Here is a 27237-nt window from a genome sequence, read left to right as displayed (position 1 = left end):
AGCCGCAAATACACACATTCACACACACACACTTTGGCTGGAGGGCAAAAGCCAAAGTGAAAACAAAGCTGAGCCCTGCCAGTGTAAACACGGGCCATTGTTGTGAACGCTCTTTTCCCGCCTAGTATCTTCGCGCCCAGCGGCCATTCAAAGTTGTTGCCGCCAAGTGGGGCGCCTCGTTTTTATCAAGCAGTACGTATATGATTGATCTAAAACTGAGTCTATTTGGTCCCACTCTAAATAGAGTCAAATTGACCATACAGAATTGACAGTGTAGTCTTGCTGTGTTTTTACATAAAACAATTTGTGTCATTAAGTTTTACATTTTTACAGAATTAATAATATCACAACGAGGTTGGTGTACTGACTCGCAAAAAAACAATATGGCTGTTGAAGTGAGTAAGATGCAGTTTGCACTTATGTAGCAAATTTGTATGCATGTGTGTGTGTCATAGCTTGTGACCCTGGGCCACATATGCACCAAATTACAGCCAATCAGAACGCTGTAATCAAGGTGTGGTGTGGGTGACGGTTGCAGCATGGCGGCGGCGGTGGGGGACTTTGGGAGCTGTGATTAGCATGCCAGACCGATGAGCAAAGCTGCTTTTCTTACCTCCACTTTACAGTGGTTTTGTTGATTTAGTTGGTACCAACTAGGGGTGAGAATCTTTGAATGTCTCACGATTCGATTTGATTCCGATTATTGGGCCTGCGATTCGATTCAGAATCTATTTTTTTTTTTTCGATTAAGAACGCTTTTTGATTCAAAATTATTTGATTGACAATGATTTTTGCTTCAATTTATAGATGTGCAAAGAATCGTAATGCTCTACTCCAGTCTGACTCGCTAATGCTAATTAGCGCGCTACTCGCGGCACTTTTATCACTCAAAAGAACGGCTCCACGCTGAAAAAAAAACAAACTATTGGAATAACTTGATCGTGACTTTTTCCTTCTTCTCTCTAATGTGGCTACAACTTAACAGTGTATTAGACCGCGTGGAACCACACTGCCCCTCAGTGGCCAAACCGGGTACAACATGAACAGCGCTCCAAATAAAGGCACACATAGACAAAGGCAAGACAGTATAAAATTGATTCTGAATCATACTAAATGAGAATCAATTTTTTGGGCACACCCCTAGTGCCAACCAATTTTGAATTAATTGGGGTATCAGATTCTTGTGTTTATAACCAATTTAGGTGACATATTGTGTGGTTTAGCCTCATTGGAGGAGTCAATTGCAGAAAGGTAGTGAAATGTCGATTTCTCGACCTTTTTACTAAGGGACCGTCTACAATGGTTGACGTCAACATTTGACTCAGCAGGTCATCTGGTGGTTACAAATTCTCACAAAGTCTCACTAGCAAACTCCTCAGGGAATATTTTTGCCCTTTTTCTCACATCAGGAGCATTTTTTGTCAATGACGTCCATGCTGCTTCTTGTTGTTTTGATATTCCTATCGCACACGTTCTTAACTATGAGAGCACTTGATGTCAGGAAACAGCGGATTTGTCTTCATTGACCATTGATCCCGGGTGACGCAGACGCTCCGCAGAGTCGTAATTTACCGCTGATCTGAGCACAGCGGACTGAAAGCTCAGCCCGCCAAATCTACGGGATGTCAGGAATGTATAGCCCGCGACATTTGTGGCTTTGAATCAGAGCGCAAGACTCCCTGACTCACTCACAGGACGCTGTGAGGTTTAAGGGGGTGTGTGGGTGGCGGACGGAGGTTTCGGGAAACAGTTGTGTGAATCAAGACACATGCTTTAAATAGAACACATTTTCATTTGTTAATCAGTTTTTTTTTTCTTTTGATGCAAAATGAAAATGAAACGTGCTCGAATTTAACTCATTCACTGCCATTGACGGCTACAAACGTCAAAAATTCATTTGAACTATTTCTATTAGTTTCACATTTTGTTCTAGTTTTGTTAACAAGAGTATGAAAACCTAGAAAATAAATTATTGGAAATTTAGAACAGATGTAAAATTTGTGATTAATCCTGAGTTAAGTGGTAAAGTCATGCGATTAATTACGATTACAAATTTTAATCGCCTGACGCCCCAAATTTTAAATAATCTTTTCTTTTCTTTTTTAATTCATTCACTGCCATTGACGGCTACAAACGTCAAAAATTCATTTGAAATATTTCTATTAGTTTAACATTTTGTTCTACTTTTGTTAACAAGAGTATGAATTATTTTTTAATTAATTCACTGCCATTTACGGCTACAAACGTCAAAAATTCAAAATTCATTCAACTTTTTTTTTCCCACTTTTGTTAACGAGAGTATGAAAACCTAGATTTTTTTTTAATTGTACATTTAAACAGATATTTTGTGACATTTGTGATTAATCGTTAGCTAACTGGTGACATCATGCAATTAATGACAATTAAAAAATGTAAATGCCTGTCGCCCCTAATTTTTTAATCTTTAAAAAAAAAAAAGAATCTATGGCAGTAAATGAGTTAAAAACACACATAAAAAGCAAATCAGCACGCATACTACACGATAATAAATCTTTCATGTCCTCTTCTTCCATTTCTCTTTAGTCCCAAAGAAGTTACTCCAGGAACAAAGCTCCAGACCGCCAGCGTACTCGCCACCATCCAGCGCCCATGACCCTAACATAGTGGGAGACGGCCCTCCTGAGGGGACCTCAATCAAACGCCCCAAAACCGTCCCAGGTGAGTACAACTGCACACATTCTTACACATGTACTTGGGTCAAGTCTTAGAAACCCCTCCCCCACACCCCCCCATGCGAGGTTAACACTAGACATTCAACAATATTGAGGTCTCAAATCCGAGCATAATGTATACTTAAGTCACAGAGGTCCAACTATTTCCATATGTATTCTAGCAGAGGCCTAAAAATATGCAAAGCCACTTGGATGCTTTTATATACTTATATGTGACCACGGCCTAAATCAGCCATCCGAACTCCGGAAAGCGGAGAATGAAGGGATCATTCTATCAAAGCTGTATTCGTGACAGAAGGCAGCCTGCAATCATAAGCCTAATTAAGATGGATGAAGAAATGAGAAGGACGAGAAGTGACGGTGCCTGACGCTCGAGAGGCCTTGACCTCCTTGGAAGCTCTTTCGAACGCTCCAGCTCATCTGGAAAAACGAGTTTCCGTCTTTGGTAGAGTGATACGGGAGGAATACTGTAAAAAGACATGAGGGTGGAACGTGACACGTTGACATAAAAGTCTACATTCCTAATCACATCATTTGTCTTGTCTTTTGTCTGCGGGGGAAATGTTTTGTCTTTGGAAGGAAAAAAGGTTTCTAAATATACTACCTGTCTGTTTTTTGATTAATGACAAACGCTCGCCGGTAGGTGGTTAGCATAGCTTAGCGTAAACGAGATCTTAAAACATGCCTGAAGACCATGTTGTATGGCAACTAGCCAACATTAGCATACATGCTAAGCATGTTACCACAAGATATTATTTTATGTTCATGTGATACAACTATTGCAATGGCTTATCTTGGTCTTCAACCGTGTTTTAAGAACTCATTTACACTAAGCATTGCTAGCATGTTTGCTAATGTTGGCTAGTTCTCATACAAAATACCTTAAAAATGAAATGTGTGTTGTTAGAGCAATAGCCAGTCTTAAAATACACTATTATTGATGATTTTAATCAACCATTTACAACATGCTAACTGTTACATAACAAGTAAAGCTAACCACTTAATGTTAGCATTTACTGTTTCTGTTCCATTTTGTTTGTTTTTCCTTGTTTAAAAGAGCAATTTAATTCAAGTGTGAGAAAAGGGCAATGTGATGTGTGGTTAGCACATCTGCCTAAAACATGGTCGATTGAAGATTTTAAATGAGCCACCACTCTATTCAAATTAGTTTTAGACTAGTTCCTTGCAGTAGTGCCAACTAAATGAGATGATAATCATCCATAACGACTCATTTCACCTGTTAAGAGTGTCTTGTTTATTTTTCTGGCTGGCTTAACGTGTGTGATTGTGAATTCTCGGTAATGTTAGCTAGCTGACATTTACGCCACAGCCGTAGGTCCAGGTGGAAACGTTTACGCCAGCAATTCCAGTCTAAACTATGTTTATCAGATAAGTCTGACACACCTTAATTAACGTCTCTCTAATTACATCACTTTTGTGTGACAGTTCACCAAATAAAAGTGACGATGATTATGCTAGCGGTGCAACAATTTGTTTATTTTGGATCTCAGTTTACATCTTGTTTATTTCAGTGGCCGTCGCTCATTTAGGGGGGGTTAAAGGTAGTCATTGTAAGCACTCACCTAAACAGAAATGTCAGGTAAGAAAAATAGGGGGGGTTGTCTTTCACAAGAAAGCCTTCTAAAGTGTTCTGATGAAAATCCAGACTAAAAAACAGTTGTCTATTTGAGACCTTTCACACTTTTAAGAAGAGAAGCATGCGTGAAAGAGTCCAGAGGTGGCAAATCCAGGTCTAAAAATTAAAAACCCTGCCATAGTTTGGCTTTAGCCCCACGTGCTAGCTAGTGAGCTCCCTAGCTAGCTCCCTGGGTGTTCGGTTACCTGCTAGGGAGCTAGCTAGCTAGCACAAGGGGCTAAAGCCAAACTCCAGGTGCTAGCTAGCGAGCTCCCTAGTTAGCTCCTCGGGTGCTCAGTTACCTGCTAAGGAGCTAGCTAGTGAAAGAGGAATAAAATTATTTTGTCCTCTAACATTTCGACAAGGTTAATATAAAGAATTAAAATGTTAATAATGTGTAACAATGGTTGATAAAATGAAATGAAGAATTAAAAATGTTATAATATCTATCACTAGCTAACACAAGGGGCTAAAGTCAAACTCCAGGTGCTAGCTAGCGAGCTTCATAGTTAGCTCCTCGGGTGCTCAGTTACCTGCTAGGGAGCTAGCTAGCTAGCACAAGGGGCTAAAGCCAAACTCCAGGTGCTAGCTAGCGAGCTTCATAGTTAGCTCCTCGGGTGCTCAGTTACCTGCTAGGTAGCACAAGGGGCTAAAGCCAAACTCCAGGTGCTAGCTAGCGAGCTTCATAGTTAGTTTCTTGGGTGCCCGGTTACCTGCTAGGGAGCTAGCTGGCTAGCACAAGGGGCTAAAGCCAAACTGTGGCAGGGTTTTTACTTTCTAGACCTGGATTTGCCACCCCTGTGAAAGACATAGTTGAAACTCTGCCACCAGATTGGTTATCAAGTTCTTAATGGCCTGAGTCAGGTTGCGTTCTGCTGCGGTGGTGCCATCTTATCTTGTCGATCGCAAGACTGAACATGTGTTTGATGCATGGTCTCCGGACAAAAATGAATTAAAACACCCACGTAGACGCTGTGGGCTGACTCAGCTGCTCAGAAGCATTCCACATGCTTTACTGTAAATGACCCAACTGGTGCCATCGCGATCTGACGGCACATGTGGTCAAATGCGATGACTGGAACTCATTCAGCGCCTCATCGTATTCGGGACCGGATTTTTGTCTGAAAAGCAAAGCACAACATCCTGAACCTCTCGATTGTCTCTCAGGTTTATCTGTTCTTTGGCTCAGGCTTTTCTGTCATTTCCTCTCGTTTCAGACCGGAAGCGCATCCGAGAGACCAGCGCCAACGAGGAGAAGTATCCAGAGGTCGGAAGAGGGGGAGGCGAGACTCCGTTGAGGCCCCCGGAGATGAATCCCATTATCAACTCCACTTCCAGCTCCAGCATGGCCCTCATTAGCAACGCACTGGCGGCCTACACATACGTCTCAAGTAGGAACGCCTTCAAATAATCGTGTTTGCTTTAGCAAAAAGATGCTAAATTAGCTCATGGGAAAGGTTTTTTTTTTCAGGTTAGACAGAATTTTGGAATGCCAGAAGTTTGTAGTTTTTAGATGTATCACGTTTACCATGAATTATTCTTAAAGCCAACATCAAATAATTCCTGGCAAATTTTGCTTTGCTGGATCTGTTGCAGTCATCATTGTTGCTCCCTGGTTCATGTTCTCAGCCTTATGAATCCTCAAGATCTCAACCACCTTTTCTTGCCCTTAACCCCTCAAGTAAAGCACATAATTGAAAAATCTACTGCAAGTGCAGTAAATATTTAGATGTGCACTGTTAATTAAAAAGAAAAAGAAGTCATATTTACTTGAAAAAAACGAACGCTTTTTCACTCAGAAATTCTAAGTACATTTTACAAGGAGAGTTTTGAGTACATTTTACCAGTATATTAGGGGAAAGAAACATCAAGCGTTGCGGAACGAACTCATAACCTTCAGCTTCAACTCTCTTTCTAAAATTTACTCAGAATTTTTGAGGGAATTTTTTTTCCAAGTAAATATTAATCTTCTTTATATATATATAAACTGGTCAAATTTAATGACAACTTGTAAGATGTATTTAGATTTTTTGAGTGAAAAAACTTTACTTGATTTTTTCCAAGTAAAAATTTACTTTTTTTTAATAAACTGGTAAAAATTTACTCAAAATTATCCTTGTAAAATTTACTTCGAATGTTTGAGTGAAAAAAACTTTGCTAGATTTTTTTCAAGTAAATATTAACTCTTTTTTTTTTTAATAAACTGATAAAAATTGTACTCAAAACTCCCCTTGTAAAATTTACTTTGAATTTTTGAGTGAAAACATTTTACTAGATTTTTTCAAGTAAATATTACTTCTTTTTTTAAAAATAAACTGATCAAATGTACTCAAAACTCTCTTTGTAAAATGTACTTGGAATTTTTGAGTGGAAAAAAAACTTTACTAGATTTTTTTCAAGTAAGTATTACTTTTTTACTTTTTTTCCCTCACCACTGCAATAGGGCCTTAGTTATGGAGACCAAAAGTCAAGCCAAGTCAAGACAGTCAAATGTTTGATATGAAACAAAGGGGAGCAATTATTGTAGTAACTGTCATCTATCACTCACTTTTGTGGTCGTTATCTTTCCATTCTACACCAGACCACCCAGAGAGGGCGGCTCTCTTCTTCGTCTGCGGCGTCTGTCTGGGCCTCTTCCTCACCCTCTTCGCGCTGGTGGTCCAGATCTCCTGTCGCACCGACTGCCAGCCCCGCCGGCAGCCGGCCGCCAAAAAGCAAACGCGCCCCGCCGACTCGTCGTCGGACTCCAGCGACTCGGACTCGGACTGGGACGCCAACTCGGACCTGTCGGCGCGACGGCACCGGCGCTTCGAGCGCACGCTCAACATGAACGTGTTCACGTCGGCCGAGGAGCTGGAACGAGCGCAGAGGCTGGAGGAGAGGGAGCGCATCATCAGGGAGATCTGGATGAACGGGCAGCCCGACGTCCCCGGAACGCGGAGTCTCAATCGGTATTACTGACCACCGCTTTGGACGGAACGCTTACTTGAACAACACTTGGTGTGGCTCGCACCTGTCAACCAACAAGGGGCGCACTGCAGACTCCGAGGTCGTTAAGCCTCCTCCTTTGGGTATCGTAAGTTTTACCCCATCTGGAGGAGCGCTTCCGACTGAGAAGCAGAGGGGGTGAATGGCTAAACGGCCTCACCTGTGACCTCAGGAGTCCTTTGTTTGAAGTGGGACGCTACAGTTTTTAGCTTGCTCGGACCCGTACAGGTCTGCGGAGACTTCACGGTGATTAAAGGAGCGAGGCATCAGGCAGCTGCAACACTTGGATCTTGAGCACAGATGCCAAATCCAGGTCCAGAAAGTAAAAACCCTGCCACAGTTTGGTTTTAGCCCCTTGTGCTAGCCAGTGAGCTCCCTAGCAGGTAACCGGGCAGCCAAGAAGCTAACTATGAAGGTCGCTAGCTAGCACCTGGAGTTTGGTTTTAGTCCCTTGTGTTAGCCAGCGAGCTCCCTAGCAGGTAACAGGGCAGTCAAGAAACTAACTATGAAGCTCGCTAGCTAGCACCTGGAAGTTTGGCTTTAGCCCCTTGTGCTAGCTAGCTAGCTCCCTAGCAGGTAACTGGGCACCCGAGATGCTAACTATGGAGCTCGCTAGCTAGCACCTGGAAGTTTGGCTTTAGCCCCTTGTGCTAGCTAGCTAGCTCCCTAGCAGGTAACCGAGCACCCGAGGAGCTAACTAGGGAGCTAGCTAGCTAGCACCTGGAGTTTGGTTTTAGCCCCTTGTGCTAGCTAGCTAGCTCCCAAGCAGGTAACCGAGCACCTGAGGAGCTAACTATGAAGCTCGCTAGCTAGCACCTAGAGTTTGGCTTTAGCCCCTTGTGCTAGCTAGCTAGCTCCCTAGCAGGTAACCGGGCAGCCAAGAAGCTAACTATGAAGCTCGCTAGCTAGCACCTGGAGTTTGGTTTTAGCCCCTTGTGCTAGCCAGCTAGCTCCCTAGCAGGTAACCGGGCACCCGAGGATCTAGCTAGGGAGCTCGCTAGCTAGCACCTAGAGCTAAATCCAAAGTGTGGCAGGGCTTTTACTTTCTGGAGCTGGATTTGCAACCTCTGATCTTTAGCCAGCAAAAAGTGTACAGGACAATCTTTTTCCTCAGAGGATGCTGCCTTTTACAAAACCATAAGATATTTCCTGTTTTTTCCCCTCAACCTTTATGAAATCTATTTTATACTATTTAATAGTTTATTGATTTTTGTGTACTTTTGTTCTCACGTATGGTTTATTATGAGATATTTTTATACTTGGCAAAGGTTGTCCGGCGCCTCAGGGATACAATCCTACAGTGTCTATGTTTGGTTTTGCCTTCAAAGGGGGGGGGGGGTCAGCCCTTTTTTTAATCATGTACATCATCGGCATTTAAAGAGAGAAAATCTCATACAGAGAGCCTCAAAGAGGTTTTTAGTGATTTAAGCTTATTTTTGATACAGTATGTGGAACTCACAGTGCAGTGCCTTTTAAAGCTACGAGGTCTCTCACAGATCTGATGACTAGAAATACCAAATCATTGAGTGTGTTTTGTTTTGGCTGTTTTCAGTTGCTTTTGCAAAAGTGAAACAAGACTCATATCTGGAAACATCCATCACTGCGAGATAAGATTTCAAATCACATTGCCCATATTAATATAAGCTATTTACAATCTAGTTCTGTTTGTGCTTCTCTGAATTCAAGTGTAGAAATGACAATATGTTTCTGAAATATTTTGTTTGTTTGTTTTTTACTTGAGAGGTAACGGATCGCACACAGGACATATTAGGGTCACCCACATTGGGACAGCCTGTCTAAGCTGTATCATTTTTAGAACATTTCCTGTTTTCATTTCAATATGAACACTGCGATAGCTGACAAACGCAAGATCAAGAAATGATTTCTGTGTTTGGAATAAAATGTTCAAAAATATCACATCTGATATTTTCCATCCATTCTCTGTAATGTATCTTCACTCATCTTCACACTTGACAAACAACCATTCACACTCACACATAATTTACATGCCACACAGACATGGGGATAACATGTAAGAATGAAAAAAAGAATACCAAAAAAAAGTGAGTCTAAGGCAGGTGTGTTAAACTCATTTTAATTCAGGGGCCACTTTCACCCAAACTTCATCTCAAGTGGGCCGGATCAGTATAAATAATTACAAGTACATTCTGAAACTATTGACATTTCTTATCCGAAATGTATTAACAAAAATGAGCTCTTTTTTTTTCATCAAATCTTGAGTAACAACTAAATTTCTGATGTCCTTTAAGTGGTTGTCAGTGCGCCCTCCAGTGGACAAAATTAACAACCGTTCATTTTAACTGCCAGATTGGACCGCCAGACGGGGAGGTTCTGGCCTTCGGGCCGTCCGTTTGACACGTCTGGTCTAATGGAAGGTATGAAGATTGAAGAAGGAATGAAATCAGTAGAGACGTTTCTGATGGCCTCGTGCAACGCAATACTGTACTGTAGTGTAGTCCCAGCCAGCTTCTTTATTTAGTCTTGCTCGCCTCTTGGTGGTCAACCCTGGGCTCCACACCCTGCAAAAGACGACACAAACTCCTTCAAATAAAAGCACTTACTTCATTTCTTTTGCCAATGTGGTTTTATTAATATTGTTTTCGTGTATGTTTTCATAGTTTATTTTTTATTTTAATTAGATTTTTTTTTTTGCCGTTTCCATGGATACAAGTTATATAACGGACAATGGGTAAAATAATACGTCCTCTTGAAAATACGGACACTATTTATAACATATTGTGTAATAAATGCAGTTTCTATTCCTATTTATTTGATAATTTGCTAGGTAACGTGACGTTTGGTGACGTCACGCAAAAAGTGACGGTTAGCTTGCTTGTGTGGCTAACGTCAACTTTCTATAAGTAGTATTACCGTGTTTGAAATAAACGTCTTAAATCCTCTAAGGCGTGGCCCCGAAGCTCAGTTTCTCCTCCCAGTCTGACAATGACATCATCTTTGTTTTGGACACACAACAGGGATGGACTGACTACTTTTAACACAGAACTTGTGCTAGCAAAGGAAGGGCTGTTGCAATATTCACAGAAGTCGCATCCCGGAAACGAACAAAATAAAAGCGACTTCACGTCGTTTAATGTCGTTGCGATAAACTGCATAAAAATAACAACAAAATCGTGTCATTAAATGTAAAAACGACTACTATATCGCTCGGCCACTCGAAGCAACAATGGCACGCAAGTTGGACAACAACGGCTTGCCGTTCTTGCCGGGCTTCTCTTTCCAGGATGTATCGGTAAGCAGACTTTTACACTTATATTTTGTAACATTTCAAACCAGTGTGACCCGTTTTAAGACATCATTCCGTGTACTCTTGCACTATTCTTTCCCAAGATTGTTAAATTGGTAATTGTTTAATTGTACAGTCTTCGGTTATATAATATAATGAAGATTCTAACCACATAGACTACATAATATTATTGTTGCATTGCAGTTTTGCTCTACGAATGCATAGTGTTTAATATTTCACATGCTTGAAAAAGATGAGTGCAAATCAGACCACTTGCATGGGCTAAATATGTATGCAATTACAATCCGGCAAACAAAATGCTTTTGTCAAGTGAATGTGACATCAGCTACGACGGCGTATTAGGGCCACGTATAAATATCTTTTTTTAGAGGGCGGGGGCCTAATTTCAAGGGGGAAAAAATCGCAAATTTGCGACTTTATATAGTGGCAGATTTGCGAGGAAAAAAATCAAATTTACGAGAAATACATGAAATGTACTTGACTGTTTGTGCCAATACTTTTTGGTCGAGTTTCCAAATAAGGAGATAGTAATTGCTTTAGCATAGATTAACCATATGATGTTAAGTATTCGTTCTTTGAACCGTTGTGTACGGCCACTGGCCTGCGACAAAGACGCTTCGCTCGGCGAAGGTCCACAACCAGACCATCAAGCATTTCATTTGTTAAAATGTATATTTACTTGTACATTTATGTTTACATAATTACTATTTACACATTCATATATCTTGGTGTGTGTCATCGTCATTCACTTACCTGTGGTATGCTAGCATCTGATTGGATAGTGGTAGTCAGCTGGTAGGGGATCAGGAAGTGTTGTCGCTCTGGCTGCGGTGAATGACGAATAAAGTTTTAATTTAAGAATGAATCCGTCTCCATCCTGCCTTTTCATTTTATAAACAGTGTCCCATTAACCACAAACGAATCATCACATTAGACTTTTCTCGCAAATCTGCCACTATATAAAGTCGCAAATTTTAAACTCGCAAATTTGCGCGAAAAAAATCACGTAAATTTGCAAATTTATAAAGTGGCAAAAAAAATTCTTGCAATATTGCCCCGCCCTCTAAAAAATATATATTTATACGTGGCCCTAATACGCCGTCGTAATCAGCTGATCTCCCCCATCATGAAAACATTTTCTTCTGAGGGTCTTCTGTAGTGTAGTGGTTCACATTGCTCTTGGAAACCTGGTGGGGAGAAGGGCCGCAATTCTAGTACTGTATTAGTGGTTAGCAATTGCAGAAAGTGTAACGTTGGTAGCGTATTTCACAATGATAATTGGTCCAGAAAATGGATGGAGAATTGCAATAATTTTATCAGTAGTGTGTGCTTCACGTAGCTGACATTTTTAGCATGTCTCATGTATGTTTATTTTTTTACCTCCCCAGAAAACAGCCTTTCATCGCCCGCAGACTTTGTCCTACTGCCGAGGCCTGGCGCTGGCCCACCCGCCCAAGTTGGGCATCGGGCTGGAGCCTCTCTTAACGCAGCAGATGATGCACGAGGAGCTCAGCGGCATGTCCGGCGACATGCCAGACTTCACTTACGGCTCCTTTGACACTAAGTACATAAAAGACTTGGTGAATTTGTCCTACCACTCAGCGCCGGCGCCCACCCACCCGGAACCTCAGCCTTTCATCCCAGCTTATGTCACTCTTGACAAAAAGGTACAGTCAATTAAAATGTCTGTTGTGTATCATAAGACGACTGAGCATTTATTTGATATATTTCACGTCCATCTTAAGGATCAACTTGTATGCTCTTTGTTCTCATAATTCAGCGCACTAGTAGAAAGACGGTCTTCTATTGCCCTACTAGTAAACAATTAAATCTTACTGGTAAACTACTAGGAGTGTTCAAAAAATCGATTCTCATTTAGTACGATTCAAAATCGATTTTACTGTCTTGCCTTTATCTGTGTGTGCCTTTATTTGGAGCGCTTTTCATGTTGTACTTTTCATGTTTGGCCACTGAGGGGCAGTGTGGTTCCACGCGGTCTGATACACTGTTAAGTTGTAGCCACATTAGAGAGTAGAAAGAAAAAGTCACGATTAAGTTATACCAATAAAAGCTGTTTTTTTTGCAGCGTGGCGCCGTTCTTTTGAGTGATAAAAGTGCCGCGAGTAGCGCGCTAATTAGCATTAGCGAGTCAGACTGGAGTAGATCATTACGATTCCTTGCACATCTATAGATTGAAGCAAAAATCATTTGTCAATCAAATCATTTTGAATCAAAAATAGTTCTTAATCGAACAATCGATTCTGAATCCAATTGCAAACCCAAAAATCTGAATCGAATCGAATCGTGAGACATTCAAAGATTCCTACCCCTATAAACTATGCTGCTCTAGCAACACTACTAAGCATTTATTCAATATTGTAGTATCAGAGGTGCAATGATTAATCGACAATGAATCGATTATCAAATTAATCGACAATTATTTGTATTGAGATTTTCTTCTTCTTCTAAATCTTCTGAATTTCAGCTTCTCAACAGTAAAACTTCTCAGACTCCGGTAGTCTTCCATGGAAGCAAATTGATTACCTTTGTTTTGAATAGAGATGTCCGATACCACTTTTTTTTTCAGACCGATACCAGAAGGAATATTCCCTGTTGACACTGATACTGAGATCCAATACTTCTACTACTTTTGGCATACAGTATATTTAACACAATGAAAAACAAAGAATTGTGAACAAAAACTTCTCTTTCTGATGTAGATGATGATTCGCAGATATAGCGCCAACTACTGCAGAGGAGGTCTTAATCAGCCTTAAGCATCTGCATCGGGTATCGGCAGCCTCCATGAGTATCCAATACCTTGAAATATGGCTGGTATTGGATACCAAAACTCTGCACCGGTTGACATCTGTGTGCTACTAGTGAAGTGGTCCCTAGTAACTAGTAGAATTTTAGAATGTCCCTCATACTAGTAGCACACAGTTGTCGTCTAGTGTGTCATTTTCGCTCACTATAATCCCCACGTCTTTCCTTGCAGGTGCTTTGTTTCAAAGCGTATTTTAAGGAGCAAATCATCAACAGTCGCTTTGAGAAGAGCTGCGTCCGTCACGTGGTCATTTACTACTACCTGGAAGACGACAGCATGAGCATCTCCGAGCCCTGGGTGCCCAATTCCGGGATCCTGCAGGGACAGCGCATCAAACGGCAATGTCTGCCCAAGCGGGAACCTGGGAAGTATTACCACTGGAAAGACCTCAACCTCGGCATTGACCTGGAAGTGTACGGTGTGAAGTACCACATTTCGCAGTGTGATGCCTTCACCAAGGTACTACAACTACACCGCCACAGATGGCAAATCCAGGTCCAGAAAGGAAAAACCCTGTCACAGTTTGGCTTTAGCCCGAGGTGCTAGCTAGGTAGCTCCCTAGCTAGCCCCCATGGTTCTTGTTTACCTGCTAGGAGGCTAGCTAGCTAGCATCAGGGGCTAAGGCCAAATTGTGGTAGGGTTTGTACTTTCAGGTGCTAGCTAGCATGCTCCCTAGCTAGCTCCCATGGTGCTTGTTTACCTGCTAGGGAACAAGCTTGCTAGCCAGCTAACATCAGGAGCTAAAGCCAAACTGGCAGGGTTTTTACTTTCAGGTGCTAGCTAGCTACCTAGCTCGTATGGTGCTCGTTTGCCTGCTAGGGAGCTAGCTAGCTTCAGCGGCTAAAGGGAAATTGTGGCAGGGTTTTTACTTTCAGGTGCTAGCTAGCATGCTCCCGAGCTAGCTCCCATGGTGCTTGTTTACCTGCTAGGGAACTAGCTTGCTAGCCAGCTAACATCAGGAGCTAAAGCCAAACTGGCAGGGTTTTTACTTTCAGGTGCTAGCTATCTACCTAGCTCGTATGGTGCTCGTTTGCCTGCTAGGGAGCTAGCTAGCTAACTAGCTTCAGCGGCTAAAGGGAAATTGTGGCAGGGTTTCTACTTTCAGGTGCTAGCTAGCAAGCTCCCTAGCTAGCTCCCATGGTGCTTGTTTACCTGCTAGGGAGCTAGCTAGCTAACATCAGGGGCTAAAGCCAAACAATGGCAGGGTTTTTACTTTCTGTACCTGGATTTGCCACCTCTGTACGCCGCGAGTATCGGCATCTCCGGTGTATGGATATGCAACCGTGACCTCCCGTCTACTTGATCCGTAGGACTTTATGGAGCGTCAGGGAATTATTCTCAATACGCTTGAGGAAATGCCAGTAGACGTTTACCTCCAGGGGCGGTACAAACCTCCGCCGTCCTATACGACACCCTCAGAATTCGACAGCAGATATCAGTTTCTTCACATGGATCGGAAGGTACATGTACATATCCTCTATGATAAACAGGAGTTTACGTAAACATTTACCCTCAGGTACTGCGCTACTTTGCCCTGTGGGACGATTCGGAGTCTGAGCTGGGCGAAATCTTGCCCGTTACCATCCACTACTTCCTGGTGGACGACACGGTGGAGATCAAGGAGGATCACAAGCCCAACAGCGGACGCTTTCCTTTCCCGGTGCTGATGCAGCGGCTGAGGATACCCAAGAAAATGAAGGCGGGTCACGGTAAGACCAAGATGCTAACGTCACGTGTCCGAAAAGCGGTTTAGTTTAGCTCACACACTAAAAACAGTTCGCTCCTGGCTGTTTTACTGGATTTTGACTGATTCTGCAAAGCCCATAGAATATTGTGTTCTATTGCTATAAAATCATGGAACCTACCAAAATAAAGATTAGAGTCTCTTCTTCTATCAGGAAAAAAGTATATTTCTATCTGTTTCCGTTTTGCTGCAATTAGCATTAGAATATAGTTAAGTTTCCTCATTATTCACAAACCTATTGAAAACACTGGCAAAACGAGCTGTTTGCATTATGGCCCTGGTTGATCTCTTATACTCTGCTACCACCTGCTGGCCGACTACAGGACTACAGAAATCAGTGAACAAATACGGTTGATGTGCTGAAATCAGAGGATTTGGACAATTTCAAATAAAAAAATGGCTCCAAACGATTACTCGCTTATTAAAATACTTGTCAATCAATTTGATAATCGATTAAATTGTGTGACGATTCAGCGCAACACTTGCAGAGCTTTAATTTTTAATTTTTAATTTTTAATTTTTAATTTTTAATTTTTAATTTTTAATTTTTAATTTTTAATTTTTAATTAAAACCGAAACAATGCCCAAGTTATAGCTTCATCTTAGCTGGCCGTCTTTTGTCTTTCCAGAGAACTTCCCTAGCTGTGTTATGGAAGATACGGTTGAGGAAGTGGAAGAGTTCTTTTCCCCGCAAGACTTCCGAGTCGGCGAAATGATGACAGTATTGGGACGGCGTTTCCTGCTGTACGACTGCGACGGGTTCACCAAAGAATACTACCAAGCACACCACCCCGAGATCGAAATCAGAAGCATCGAAGTACCCAAGAAGATGGGCAAGTTTGAGGGCATGAAAAAGGTGAGATTTAAAGTAGGGGTGTCGAAATTAGTGTGTTAATTTCAAGTTCCTTTAACGCCACTAATTATTTTTAATGCGCGATTAATGACGCGCCTTACTTGGAAAGCCTGTACTGGGGGAATTCCAGTCGCAACATAGCAGACACGTCCTCGTCAAAATTTAGCAGTAATAAACGTAATAATAATGCATATATTTGCGGAGAATGGGGTCAAGTTGTATTTTAGAATTTCAAAAATGTGCGGAATTTCACAAGTTACTTCTACTATGTTAAAGATTAGATAGCTCTTAATATGAAAAGAAAAATGCACTGAGCTATCACCAATGTCTTGAAAATGCAATTATGCCATCTAGTGGCAGAAAAATGACCTCAGCACAAATCAATATTACACTACAATCTTTTTAATTTTAACTAAATTTTATGAATTCTTATGAAATTGCGATATCAATGACCAAAAGCCATATTTCTATTAGTTTAACCTTTTTTCACTTTTATGTTAAAGGGATACTAGACAATAAGGAGATATTTTGTCTATAATTAATGAATAAAAAATATAAATAGATAAATAAATAAATACAAATAAATAAAAAATAGTTAAATCAGAATTGTTAAGGTGGTTCATCATTTCTCTTTTTAGAGTAATTTCATAATTAATAAAATTGAAGATGTACTGTACTGTAATAAATGAGTACTGTATCAATCACTAAAAGATGCAGCCCTATTTCTATATAAAAAAAATACACTTTTATGTTTACAAGAGTATGAAAACTTTTATTTTACTTTTGGAACAGATATACAATTTTCGATATATTGTGAGTTAACTATTTAAGTCATGCAATTAATTACGATTAAAATTTTTAATCGCCTGACACCCCTAATTTATAGTAATCCTGTGGTATTTGCAAGAGAATCGGGTCCGAGCAGGAGTACCACCAAACTCCAAACACGTCACAAACTACAATCCCAAAACAGCTTTGTTGTATAAAAGCACTTCTGATCCATGTTTTTTTTTTTCCCCCCGCCACATTTCCAGGAGATTCCTCCCTACAATGGCTTCGGATCGCTGGAAGATTCTCTCCAGAGTTGTTTATCTCTACTCCCCTTACCTCCCAGAAAGAACGTGGTGAAAATGCTGGAGAACGAACACAAAGTGCTGCGTTACAGCGCCCGACTGGTGACACCCAAGGACGCATCCGAGGCCCAGAAACGCAAAGACGCCGAACGATTTTTCATTTTGTCATATTACCTGTCCGACGACAGCATCAGTATTTACGAGAATCCCAAGCACAACTCCGGTTTCAAGGGCGGACAGTTCTTGAAAAGGACACGTGTTCCCAAGCCGGACACTTCAGTGGACAATCCCGACTTCTACTCACCGTCAGATTTCTCAATTGGATCCATTTTGCAACGTGAGTCCCTATTTTAAATCTTTCACTGCCAATGACGGCGAAAGACGTCAAAGGTACGTTCCCAAAGACGTCCACTCAGGGACGCTCTGCCAATAAAACCTAGTGACGTTAACGGTGCAACAGATCATCATTGATCTGTGGTCGGTTCGGATCAGGCCCCATGGTTCGGCTCGCCCACGATCCGCGGATTGGATGGTGGGGATGAAAAACAACATTCAGAATGGACACCATTCTGACATGTCAATGAAGCTAAAACATACTCGAACTTCAAAATAAAGTATGCCAAATACAGTATTACATTGACGCCAATGCACACTTTTACTTTGAAGTTGGCCCACGTTGTGGCGTGATAGCTAGCTTGACTTCCCTTTTAGACGTTTCAGCTTTCTTTATCGCAGTTTTGATCGACATTGTAGTTGCGACCAACATCAACAAAACGCTATCCCAAACTCGTATTCAATCGCTAATGTAGGGCGCTTAGAAACCGCTAATTAATTACGCCGTCATTGTATGATACGGCAGAAGTCTCCGAGGTAAGTGGCTAGCGGCTAACTGTTAGCATGACCAACGAGTGTCTGGCTGTGTAAGTGAGTTTGACAGCTGGTACTGGTACCTTAAATTGCACTTTAAGGTATTTTCAGAATAATTAAAAAAATATATTAAAAAAATATATAGAACTTCCTGTATTTTATAAAACACTTTTGCCCATTAAAAAACCAACAGTCAACTCAAAATGTCAAACATAGCCGTTTAGATTTTAGGAATACAACTTTAAGCCATTAATAATTTATATTACACATGGACCATATAAAAAAATAATAATAATTCTGCCTCATATTGCACTTAAAGTTGTGTTTCTAAATCCTAAAGGGCTATATTACAAATGTAGTTTTTTTTTTTTTAATTAATGGGAAAAAGTGTTTATCTTTTTTGCTGATCCGAACCGTGACATTTGTGATCCGTTGCACCACTAACTAATGTATTTTATTTCTTGTAGTTTTTGGCCACCGCTTCACCTTGGTTGACGCTGACCTTTACGTTCTAAACTACATGGAGAACAACCCCGGCTTTATTCCCTTGGATACACTTGAAACATTACGCCACAAGCTGAAGTCCGAAACCAACGAGACAGTAGAACAAAAAGGTAAATTTGAGTGATAACCGAAATTTTGCCTTGAGCTTTAACTGCTTTGTATCTTTTGCAGAGCCACCCTCGTGATGTCACACCCTCCGCCTCCTATTACCTTTGTGCTTCGGACCAGGACTGAAGAGACTGTGGGGGTGCTTCTTCACTTAAGACTTGGCTTTTTAGAGAAGTATTTGACTGGTTTTATATGAAGGGGGATCAGGGCCTCACTGAGAACTCGAATAAGGATGAAACATGGTGCACATTGAAGAGGATCTTCATAAGATGTACTATTCTCCGAACATTCTGATGTTTTTCTCATAATAGTGTCATTTTTTTGGTCATAACGATTTGACTTTATTCTCGTAGCCACACACACTCTAAAACCAGTTGGGTCAAAAACATCCCAACTATGGGTCAGATATGTACCAATCCTCTACTTGGGTCAATTTGACCCAACTTTCAGTCAAGAAATGGGTCTATTAATGTAAAACAATTCGTAAATATTGGTCAGATCCTTTACTTGGGTCAAAAAAAATTGGGTCATTTTGTATAGAACAACCCAGAAAGTAGGGTCAAATTGACCCAGAAAGTGGATCGGTCCATTTTTTTTATCCATAATTGGGTTACTTTTGACAACTGTTTTTAGAGTGCATTATTTATTCTCTGACCATGACTTTTTTTCTGAATTGTTTTCAGTGAGCATTTGTGACATTCAAGACCAACACAGCAAAAACTGCAGTGTTGAAATTTCTGGGTTAAATTTTAGGGAGTTGATTTAACCCCTTAAGTGTAATTTTAACATTTTCAGAGTTAAATGATGTCCAGAGTAGGTGTTGGTCACCTAGGGTTAATAACGCTTTGAAAAGTGTTTTAACTTGGGGCGTGAACTGCCTCGTACCAGGCGATTCGATCCATATCACGATTCACAGGTCATGATTCGATTAATCCCGATACGAATCTATAAATTGATTATCGCAATTTATTTGTTTTACTCAAATTTAGAATTAATCAGTAAACTTGGACACTGTAAGGTTTGTATAAAAATGTATTTATCTGAAACTTCAGGCTTATAACTGAGCCACTGTATTTAACAAACAATCTGTTGCAATCCGTTTTGTGTTTGAACAGCGTTGAAATAAAAAAATTATGGCTTAATGTTCCATTAATATAACATTCTACCATGCTTGAATATTTCCATTAAAAAAAAATGTTTAAACATCGATTCGGCCGCATATCGAATTGATTCGAGAATTGCGCGCTGTAATATCGCGATATCTTACCAAATCGATTTTTTTTTAACACACCCAGTTTTAACTATATTTAGTTATACACTGTTGAAGTGTTAAATTGAACTCTAGGTGTTGACTTAACGTTGCCAATTTTGCTGTGTAGACGTCACGGCCTTGAAGAGGCTCTCATATGTGATGTTGCTTAGTGCCTAAGTTTGAAGGTTCCAATTCTAGGCCATTCTTTTTGCACTATTGCCATTTTCACCAAAAGTATGGTTAAGATTTGATGAAGATTTGAAAATGCTGCCGGAGATTAAATGTTGCAAGTCTTGTATAGAGATTAGTTTCTTTTTTTGGGCCACGTAACATCAAAATCTAGAGCACATGCAGTCATTTGCCAGGCATAACATTTTTGTGTGCATTTTCCCAAAAAATAAAAAATTACAGTGACAGAAAATGAAGATGAATCTTACCTTTTTTTTTTCTTCAGAAAATGGCATTATTCATCAATGAACACAAGAACATTTCATGGAATGGCATGCGATAAAGTACATTTATGATGTGCGTCTTGGGAATGACAAAATACGAGACGTGGTTTACTTGGGAGGAAATCTGGATACTTTTTCCCCTCCCTTCCCATTATCTTACCTTACACAGGTACGGGCTAACATTAAGGTTGTCTTACATTTTGCTTGTATTATTTGTGGTATCAGTAACATTGTTGCTACTCCCAATGGACCAGGCTAGAAAAGAAGCGAAGCTGGCTCAACGGCAATCAGACGAGCAATACAGTACTTGGTAACGAGGATTACATGAACACTTTCAAAAGTTGCTACACAGTAACATGTGCTACATACTGTGTTTGTACACTTCTGGCATTTTGCACTCCATGGTGCTCCTTAATATGAGAAAGCAGGTCATGAAGGTCTATTACAAAAAACAAAAAAGATATGATGTGGAGAGTAAATGTCTGTTGGGTACAAGGAATTTCCTTGGATTTCATTTTTCCAGCATTCAAGCCTAAATTTGTAGTCAAAGAGTCCCCGGAGCGTAGTCAGTCAGCATGGAACCCGACCAGGATACACCAGCTCGCCCAATCGTGTTCAGGGATCTCAGCTTGGACCAGGCCACCGCTCAGCTCAATCCAAATGTTTCCTTAGGGAGATTTCAGTTTTTTGATGCGAGGAGAGGTTCCGTTCTCGGCTTTTAGGACTCCGTTTTCATAATGCCCAACTAAAATTGTGAATAAGAAACACGACAATGAGAAGGGGGAAATATTCTGCAATTATGCTGTGTTTGGAAACGCGCTTTTCTTTTTGTGTACTCACGAGAGTCCCGCTTCATTGGCCGAAGACCTTGTTTGGTGGCGGCCTTCTTGCGGACGGCTTGCTCATGTCGGAACTCCCTCCAGCGCCTCAGCTGGAAGCGGATAAACTTCCAGAGGAGCCAAGATTGTGTCAGGCATACCAGCAGAAGGACAGTCATCCTGAAACCCCCCCCAAAAAACAATTGTGGACATTGGCCCGTAACAGTTTCACCAAACTAGGACTAAACACACCAGCAAAATATCCTACGACGACTTAGTCATGCTCGTCGTATATTGATATCACTCTAAAAACAATTGGGTCAAAAATAACCCAATTTGGGTCATTTTGTACCAAGCAACCAAGAAAGTTGGTTCAAAATGACAAGTTTTGACACCCCCGCCCCGACTCTGAATGAAAAATTTAAAAAGTTGGGTTTATCCTTTTTTGACCCATACTGGGTTATTTTTGACCCAACCGTTTTTAGAGTGATATCAATTTGACCCAACTTTCTGGGTCGTTATGTACAAAACAAAAGTGGGTTATTTTGCACAAAGCAACCCAGAAAGTGGGTCAAATTGACCCAAGTACTATCCCGTAATGACCCCACCAAACAAAAACTTTTTTTTTGTGATAAAAGTTTGCCAGTAAAAACTATGACTACCCCACAGTCATGCTTGTTTGTATATTAATATCAGACTCTAAAAACAATTGGGTCAAAAATAACCCAATTTGGGTCATTTTGTACCAAGCAACCAAGAAAGTTGGTTCAAAATGACAAGTTTTGACACCCCCGCCCCGACTCTGAATGAAAAATTTAAAAAGTTGGGTTTATCCTTTTTTGACCCATACTGGGTTATTTTTGACCCAACCGTTTTTAGAGTGATATCAATTTGACCCAACTTTCTGGGTCGTTATGTACAAAACAATCCTTCAAAAATTGGGTTATTTTGTACAAAGGAACCCAGAAAGTGGGTCAAATTGACCCAAGTACTATCCCGTAATGACCCCACCAAACAAAATCACAAAAAACTATACAAAAACTTATTTTTTTTTTGTGATAAAAGTTTGCCAGTAAAAACGTGCTTGTAGTTAATATCACACTCTAAAAATAATTGGGTCAAAAAATAACCTAATTTGACCCAAATCTCGGGGTCATTTTGTATAAAAAAAATGTTGTGCTAAATGAAAAAAATTGTGTTGGTCACTTTTTGACTCATGTTGGGTTATTTTTACCCAATTGTTTTTGGAGTCTACACTCTAGTTGGGTCAATTTGACCCAACTTTCTGTGTTGCTTTGTACAAAATGAGCCAAATGTTTGGGCCGAGAAAGTTTGGTCAAATTGAGCCAAATTAGGTTATTTTTTTACCCAACTGCAGTACATTAGTAAATCAACGCATGAGAGAATTCCTTACCTTATGAGGACAGTGTTAAAATTGCCAGTCTCCCAGTCCAGCACCTGGTTCTCGCAGCGAGCCAAACCGAACCCAACAGCGAGAAACATGAGCGTGAGCGTCGACATGCGGGTGATTACAAAGCTGGCCGCCCACATGTCAAACCTAAAGGAGTGGATAAAGTACATAAAGTATGTGCTCATTTTTTTTTGGTGGTGGAGTGGGGGGGTCAACTTGCATTTTCTGGTGATTCTCATCCGTGAAGTAGAAGAGCCTGGCAATGTGGAAGCCCAGCTCCGACACATACTGGAGGAAGAGCAGCACCAGACCCACGCGGTTCAAACTAAACAGGCCCGCAAACATTTGTATCTTCTTTAAAAGCGGCTTGTTTTTTGGCATGTAAACTTTTTTTTTTTTTGGAATTTGCAGGTCAACAGGTTGCTTACTTTAGCACGTACGCTGCCAAGATGTGAAGTAGGTACAAGCCGATGTACTGCAGCTGACGAGGCATCTCCTCCTGGTAAATGACCAACACACACTTGCAGTCAAGTCACATTAATGTGATACAAAAAACGCACATACGGGGCGCTTAGCTAGAAACACGCCAGATGTATCTTGGGTTGCAAAGGATTCCCATGTACAGTATTCAAAAAATTTTCCCGTTATGTTCCCATGGAAAGTTTCCAACTTTGAAAATTCCTGGTATTTTGTACCCCTAGTAGTATCTCGCGCACAAACCAACTTCCTCCTTACTGACCTTGCGCACTTTCTGGAAGTAGAGTTCAGGCAAAGCATGGAGCCAGTAGGCCAGCTGAGTGAGGTAGAAAAACTTCACCTGGAACCTGAATCACATACACAGAAGAATAGCATCATAGTGTGCATGTAGTGTTCTCTACTATCGTGTTTTTGATTAGACACATTTATCAGTCACACCCCCTCCCCGTATGCTAATGGCACATTCCAGTCTGTCAAACCTCTAGCGTCATTATTTATGGACCAGGAATTTGCTTGCTGGATAACAAGGAGAAGCTACACTTCAGGATTTTTCCCCATTCAGGGAAGTTGCCCCAGATTTTAAATGTCTGTTCATAGGATGTCATCATAAATTACAAAATGGCTTGCTAACGTGTGTGCAGACAAACAAATGTAGCATTCCCATGAGCCCCAGAAAGAAAATGGTACGGCCGACTTGTATTACGTCATTCTTGGTAAAAGAGGAAGTTGCCGACTGACTAACCAAAATTCACGATTTTTTCCACCCTTGATTTTTGCTTTTCAGTCACGACGGAACATTTCCCCTTTAACCCAGAATCAGAAATTGCACGGCTCCTTCATCAAGTCATCCTTCGTAAACCAAAATTTGCCTACTCACTAAATGGTATGCAAACAAACAAACTCTAAAAAGTTTCCCGAAATAGTTTTTTCCTTGCGAGTGAAATTAACCTCATTTTGTCCGATGCGTCGCAATAAATGGCTACGTTCCCTTCATATGTCACAAGGAAGTAGCTTGCCTACAAGTGTGCGTGTGATGTTTTTGCTATTTTTTTCCCCACACTTGCCTCAATAATAATAATAATAATAATAATAATAATAATAAAAATGGTACAGTCTGCTTTGGTCATATTATGTAAACATGAAGTTGCAGACACAAGTTTGGCACTGTGCAATTTAGTTTGTTTTTCCGTTTAAGTCACGACGGACCCTTTTCCCCTACCATGGAAAAGAATCGCACAGCCTTGTTATATTACATCAGCACACACACCCCTCCCCCCCTTTTTTTTTTTAAACATACATAAAAACATGTGGAAAACACACATCCATAATACCTGAGGTGTGCGTGTGGATAGTTTTCCCAAAGTCTGCTGGGATGCAAAAGATATCCTTCCTGTGATATCAGACACAACCTTTGTAATTCCTTCTACAGAAAATAGATAAGTACACAAAAATAGTGCGCCACTCACAGTAATGAGGATGTAGAAGCTCCACACGCTGGACACCAAATGAAACACACACAGTTGACCCGACTCGTTGAACTTGGTGTTTTTGCTTTTGGAAAGATGGAGACGCCTGTTGATTTTCTGAGAGCGGGAACGACAAGCGACGGGTTATAAATGCTGACTCGGCAAGAATGTGTCATTAAAAAAAAAAAAAAGCTGTCACAAAGCATTTAAGCAAGCAATATATTAAGATGGGCAGGGTAGTCAGATTGGTGCATGTTCATGACAGAGGAAACACGTTTTTTTTTGTTAACCAATGCTTGCTTTACACTGAGCCCCAGTTTTGGTGGTACTCACATCCAATAGATACTCCTGCACCACTGCATGGAGGATGATGGTAATAAAGAAGTAGAAGAGGATGGTGGCGCAATCTTTCCATCCGTATTGATACAACGTTGCTTCTCCATCTAAAAGACGCACAGCACATCAAGTTGGCTTAATACAAGTATTATATACAGCACTATCTCATGAAACACTTTTATTGAGCAAAGGTACATATTTTACTGTAGAAAAATCTTATGGGCAGTGTATTTCACAATTCTGTTACACACTACACCTGTATGCGAGGATACCGTACCTGGTGTCAGTGTGGTGACATTGTATTGGGGCTGGATAAACAATATGGCGGTCTTTGCTGTTGCCTGAAAAGACAAATTTAAATAGTCATTAGTTAATGGTGATCCATAACATCACACATTAGCAAAGCTGACACACGCACAAAAAAAGGTTTAAAATGGAACACAACAGATTTTATTCTAATCTAATGAATTTAAAATCCAATAAATCTAAATGGGACACTGCGGGCAATAGTTAAGACACCTATAATATAGGTAACCCAAAGGGGTCTTTTCAGGTGACACGTCACTTTTATGTGAGAAAGAGGAGGGGAAACCCCCTCCACAGAGATCATTTTGTAGTACTACCATGGCATTTTGAAGCGAAACTGGCTTTTATATTCCCAAAGTAAATTTGGAGGTAAATACACGTGTTTGTCGGTAATATTATTTACTTTTTGATTTGTTTAAAAATGCAGCCCTTGCCCGTCGTAGGACCTCAGGGGGGCTTGAGACGTGGCAGTGAACATCTAACGTAGTCAAGCCGGTAACGACAAAACGCTTCCGCTTCTGTTCTGTTTCTTTCACAAATAAAAGCGACACCTCTCGACGTGTGCACGTTTCGAAGGCAAATAAGAGCGTCCAGCTCTTATTTTGAAGGCGCAGCCGCGTTGTTTCCTTCTTAGTCCGGCTTCCTTCTTCTTCTTTTTTTTTACATGACGTGATTCTGTTATCAAAAATGTTGCAGACACGCAGAAACTTGACGCTTTGAGTACGAGATATGTTAAGGCGGATAAACTTGTTGTACGAGTGTCAAAGTAGCCAATAATGGTTGTCGAAACAGTACTTTGTTTCCATTTCGTTGCTATTGTTTTGTCGAGTGCAAATAACTACAGGTCACAAAAACTTGTAACAAGTAGTCGCCAAGTTTGCAGAAAGTCTTGCTGCGGTTTGAGAAAAAGTTATTCCCTTTAGGAAAATGCATCTAAACATCGAGTTTCACCATTATTTACACGCGCTCATGCCAAGAGAAAGCAGCTGTGTGGTGAAAGACGAGAGAGAGAAAGAGAGTTGAAGTCCATCTCACCTCAAACATCAGTCCAATCAAAATAAAAATCACCAAACTGAAGACGATGTCGGCGTGGTTCTGGATGAGAAACTCCTGACTGAAGAAAGGGTAACTTTTGTTTCTTCGGCGAAACGCCATGGCAGTTTCCTGCAACTATGCTATAATTCTCGAAAATCTTTTCTCCCCCTTCTTCTGACTACGAAGTTCAGTGAAACTTTCCCACTGGAGTGCGCATGCGCGTCTTCATAAAGGGCAAGTGACAGAAATGCCTCACTTGAGGCCATTTACATCAGGTTCAGGTTTTGGCATCCTGCCGAGTTTGATGTGGGGGGGAAATAACTTGACCCCGACTACAGACATTTCTACGACGGCGTATTAGGGCCACGTATATATTATATATGTATATGTGTATATATATGTATATGTACAGTATATGTATATATATATATATATATATATATATATATATATATATATATACGTGTGTGTATATATATAAATTTATGTAAGAGGTAAGCTGAGTTGGAACCGTTTGATTAAGTCAAAATATGTCGAAATTATAGGAGGATAAAACAATTTGTGGTAGGTGAACAGTTTAAGGTTAGAATCGGTTTTAAAAATGTGGAAATTAGAAAAACAAATAAAACTGATTTATTTATTTTTTGGCTTTTATTTTGAAAATTTAGGATAAAGTTGGAAAATTTGAATAAGCTGTAGACTGAAGAGGTTTTTTTTTAGTTGGAGACCATTTAGCGCTTTGTTTGTGTCCCTAAATATTTCCTTCCAATTTATTTGTTGTCCAAAAAAGATAAAAACGAGTTGGCCCGTACGGGGATCGAACCCGCGACCTTGGCGTTATTAGCACCACGCTCTAACCAACTGAGCTAACCGGCCATGTTAATAAAAACTAAACTTTTGTTTTATGTAGTATATCATACACACGAATGCCTTTGATTTCATGATTTCAAACCCAGGAACGCTTTAAGGTCCATATTCTCCTCTATGCGGTCCGTTTAACCTTTAATGCCGGCCGGGAACACATCTGAAGCGGACTCTGTCCCAGTAGTTGTGGGTGAGCATCGTAAACAAGCGGCGACAATCAGTC

At 40.6% G+C, this 27237-nt stretch overlaps 3 protein-coding genes and 1 non-coding gene across 6 annotated transcripts in view; 2 read left to right on the top strand and 2 right to left on the bottom strand.

Moving 5' to 3' along the window:
* eva1aa (eva-1 homolog A, regulator of programmed cell death a) overlaps positions 1 to 9272 on the top strand; it is a 71044-nt gene extending 61772 nt beyond the window's left edge. For all 3 annotated transcript variants that reach the window (XM_077552820.1, XM_077552821.1, XM_077552822.1), the window contains 3 exons: positions 2563 to 2697; positions 5565 to 5738; positions 6929 to 9272. In XM_077552820.1, coding sequence (XP_077408946.1) covers positions 2563 to 2697; positions 5565 to 5738; positions 6929 to 7308 — 689 coding nt within the window. In that variant the 3' untranslated portion in view covers positions 7309 to 9272. The remainder of the gene's footprint in view (positions 1 to 2562; positions 2698 to 5564; positions 5739 to 6928) is intronic.
* Positions 9273 to 10252: 980 nt separating this feature from the next.
* Positions 10253 to 20270, top strand: efhc1 (EF-hand domain (C-terminal) containing 1). Its single transcript, XM_077552819.1, has 9 exons — positions 10253 to 10606; positions 12010 to 12288; positions 13620 to 13907; positions 14759 to 14908; positions 14965 to 15157; positions 15822 to 16048; positions 17080 to 17455; positions 18453 to 18599; positions 18661 to 20270. Exons 1-9 carry the CDS (start codon positions 10541 to 10543, stop codon positions 18672 to 18674), a joined length of 1740 nt encoding a protein of 579 aa, XP_077408945.1. The 5' UTR covers positions 10253 to 10540; the 3' UTR covers positions 18675 to 20270.
* Positions 20271 to 26369, bottom strand: tram2 (translocation associated membrane protein 2). The gene is made up of 11 exons (XM_077552823.1): positions 26151 to 26369; positions 25087 to 25150; positions 24807 to 24916; positions 24474 to 24590; positions 24339 to 24397; positions 23270 to 23354; positions 22959 to 23029; positions 22751 to 22855; positions 22534 to 22677; positions 21142 to 21299; positions 20271 to 21046 (listed from the first exon to the last, which is right to left on the bottom strand). The coding sequence occupies exons 1-11, from the start codon at positions 26268 to 26270 to the stop codon at positions 20970 to 20972; spliced, it is 1110 nt and encodes a 369-aa protein (XP_077408949.1). The 5' UTR covers positions 26271 to 26369; the 3' UTR covers positions 20271 to 20969.
* Positions 26370 to 26952: 583 nt separating this feature from the next.
* Positions 26953 to 27026, bottom strand: trnai-aau (transfer RNA isoleucine (anticodon AAU)). Its single transcript has one exon. It is a non-coding gene; the product is annotated as a tRNA-Ile (tRNA).
* Positions 27027 to 27237: the final 211 nt, after the last annotated feature.

The sequence above is a fragment of the Vanacampus margaritifer genome, chromosome 19 (genome assembly GCF_051991255.1).
Source record: "Vanacampus margaritifer isolate UIUO_Vmar chromosome 19, RoL_Vmar_1.0, whole genome shotgun sequence".
In the NCBI taxonomy this organism is placed as follows: Eukaryota; Metazoa; Chordata; class Actinopteri; order Syngnathiformes; family Syngnathidae; genus Vanacampus; species Vanacampus margaritifer.
This window is presented reverse-complemented; position numbering and strand designations above follow the sequence as displayed.

Excerpts from the sequence above, each read along its gene's own strand:
- efhc1 (XM_077552819.1), top strand. The coding sequence starts at position 10,541 with ATGGCACGCAAGTTGGACAACAACGGCTTGCCGTTCTTGCCGGGCTTC. Across the intron at positions 10,607-12,009 it reads TCTCTTTCCAGGATGTATCG|AAAACAGCCTTTCATCGCCC; the intron begins GTAAGCAGACTT and ends TTACCTCCCCAG. Across the intron at positions 17,456-18,452 it reads AATTGGATCCATTTTGCAAC|TTTTTGGCCACCGCTTCACC; the intron begins GTGAGTCCCTAT and ends TATTTCTTGTAG.
- tram2 (XM_077552823.1), bottom strand. The coding sequence starts at position 26,270 with ATGGCGTTTCGCCGAAGAAACAAAAGTTACCCTTTCTTCAGTCAGGAG. Across the intron at positions 25,151-26,150 it reads TGATTGGACTGATGTTTGAG|GCAACAGCAAAGACCGCCAT; the intron begins GTGAGATGGACT and ends TTGTCTTTTCAG. Across the intron at positions 21,300-22,533 it reads TTTAACACTGTCCTCATAAG|GATGACTGTCCTTCTGCTGG; the intron begins GTAAGGAATTCT and ends GGGGGGTTTCAG.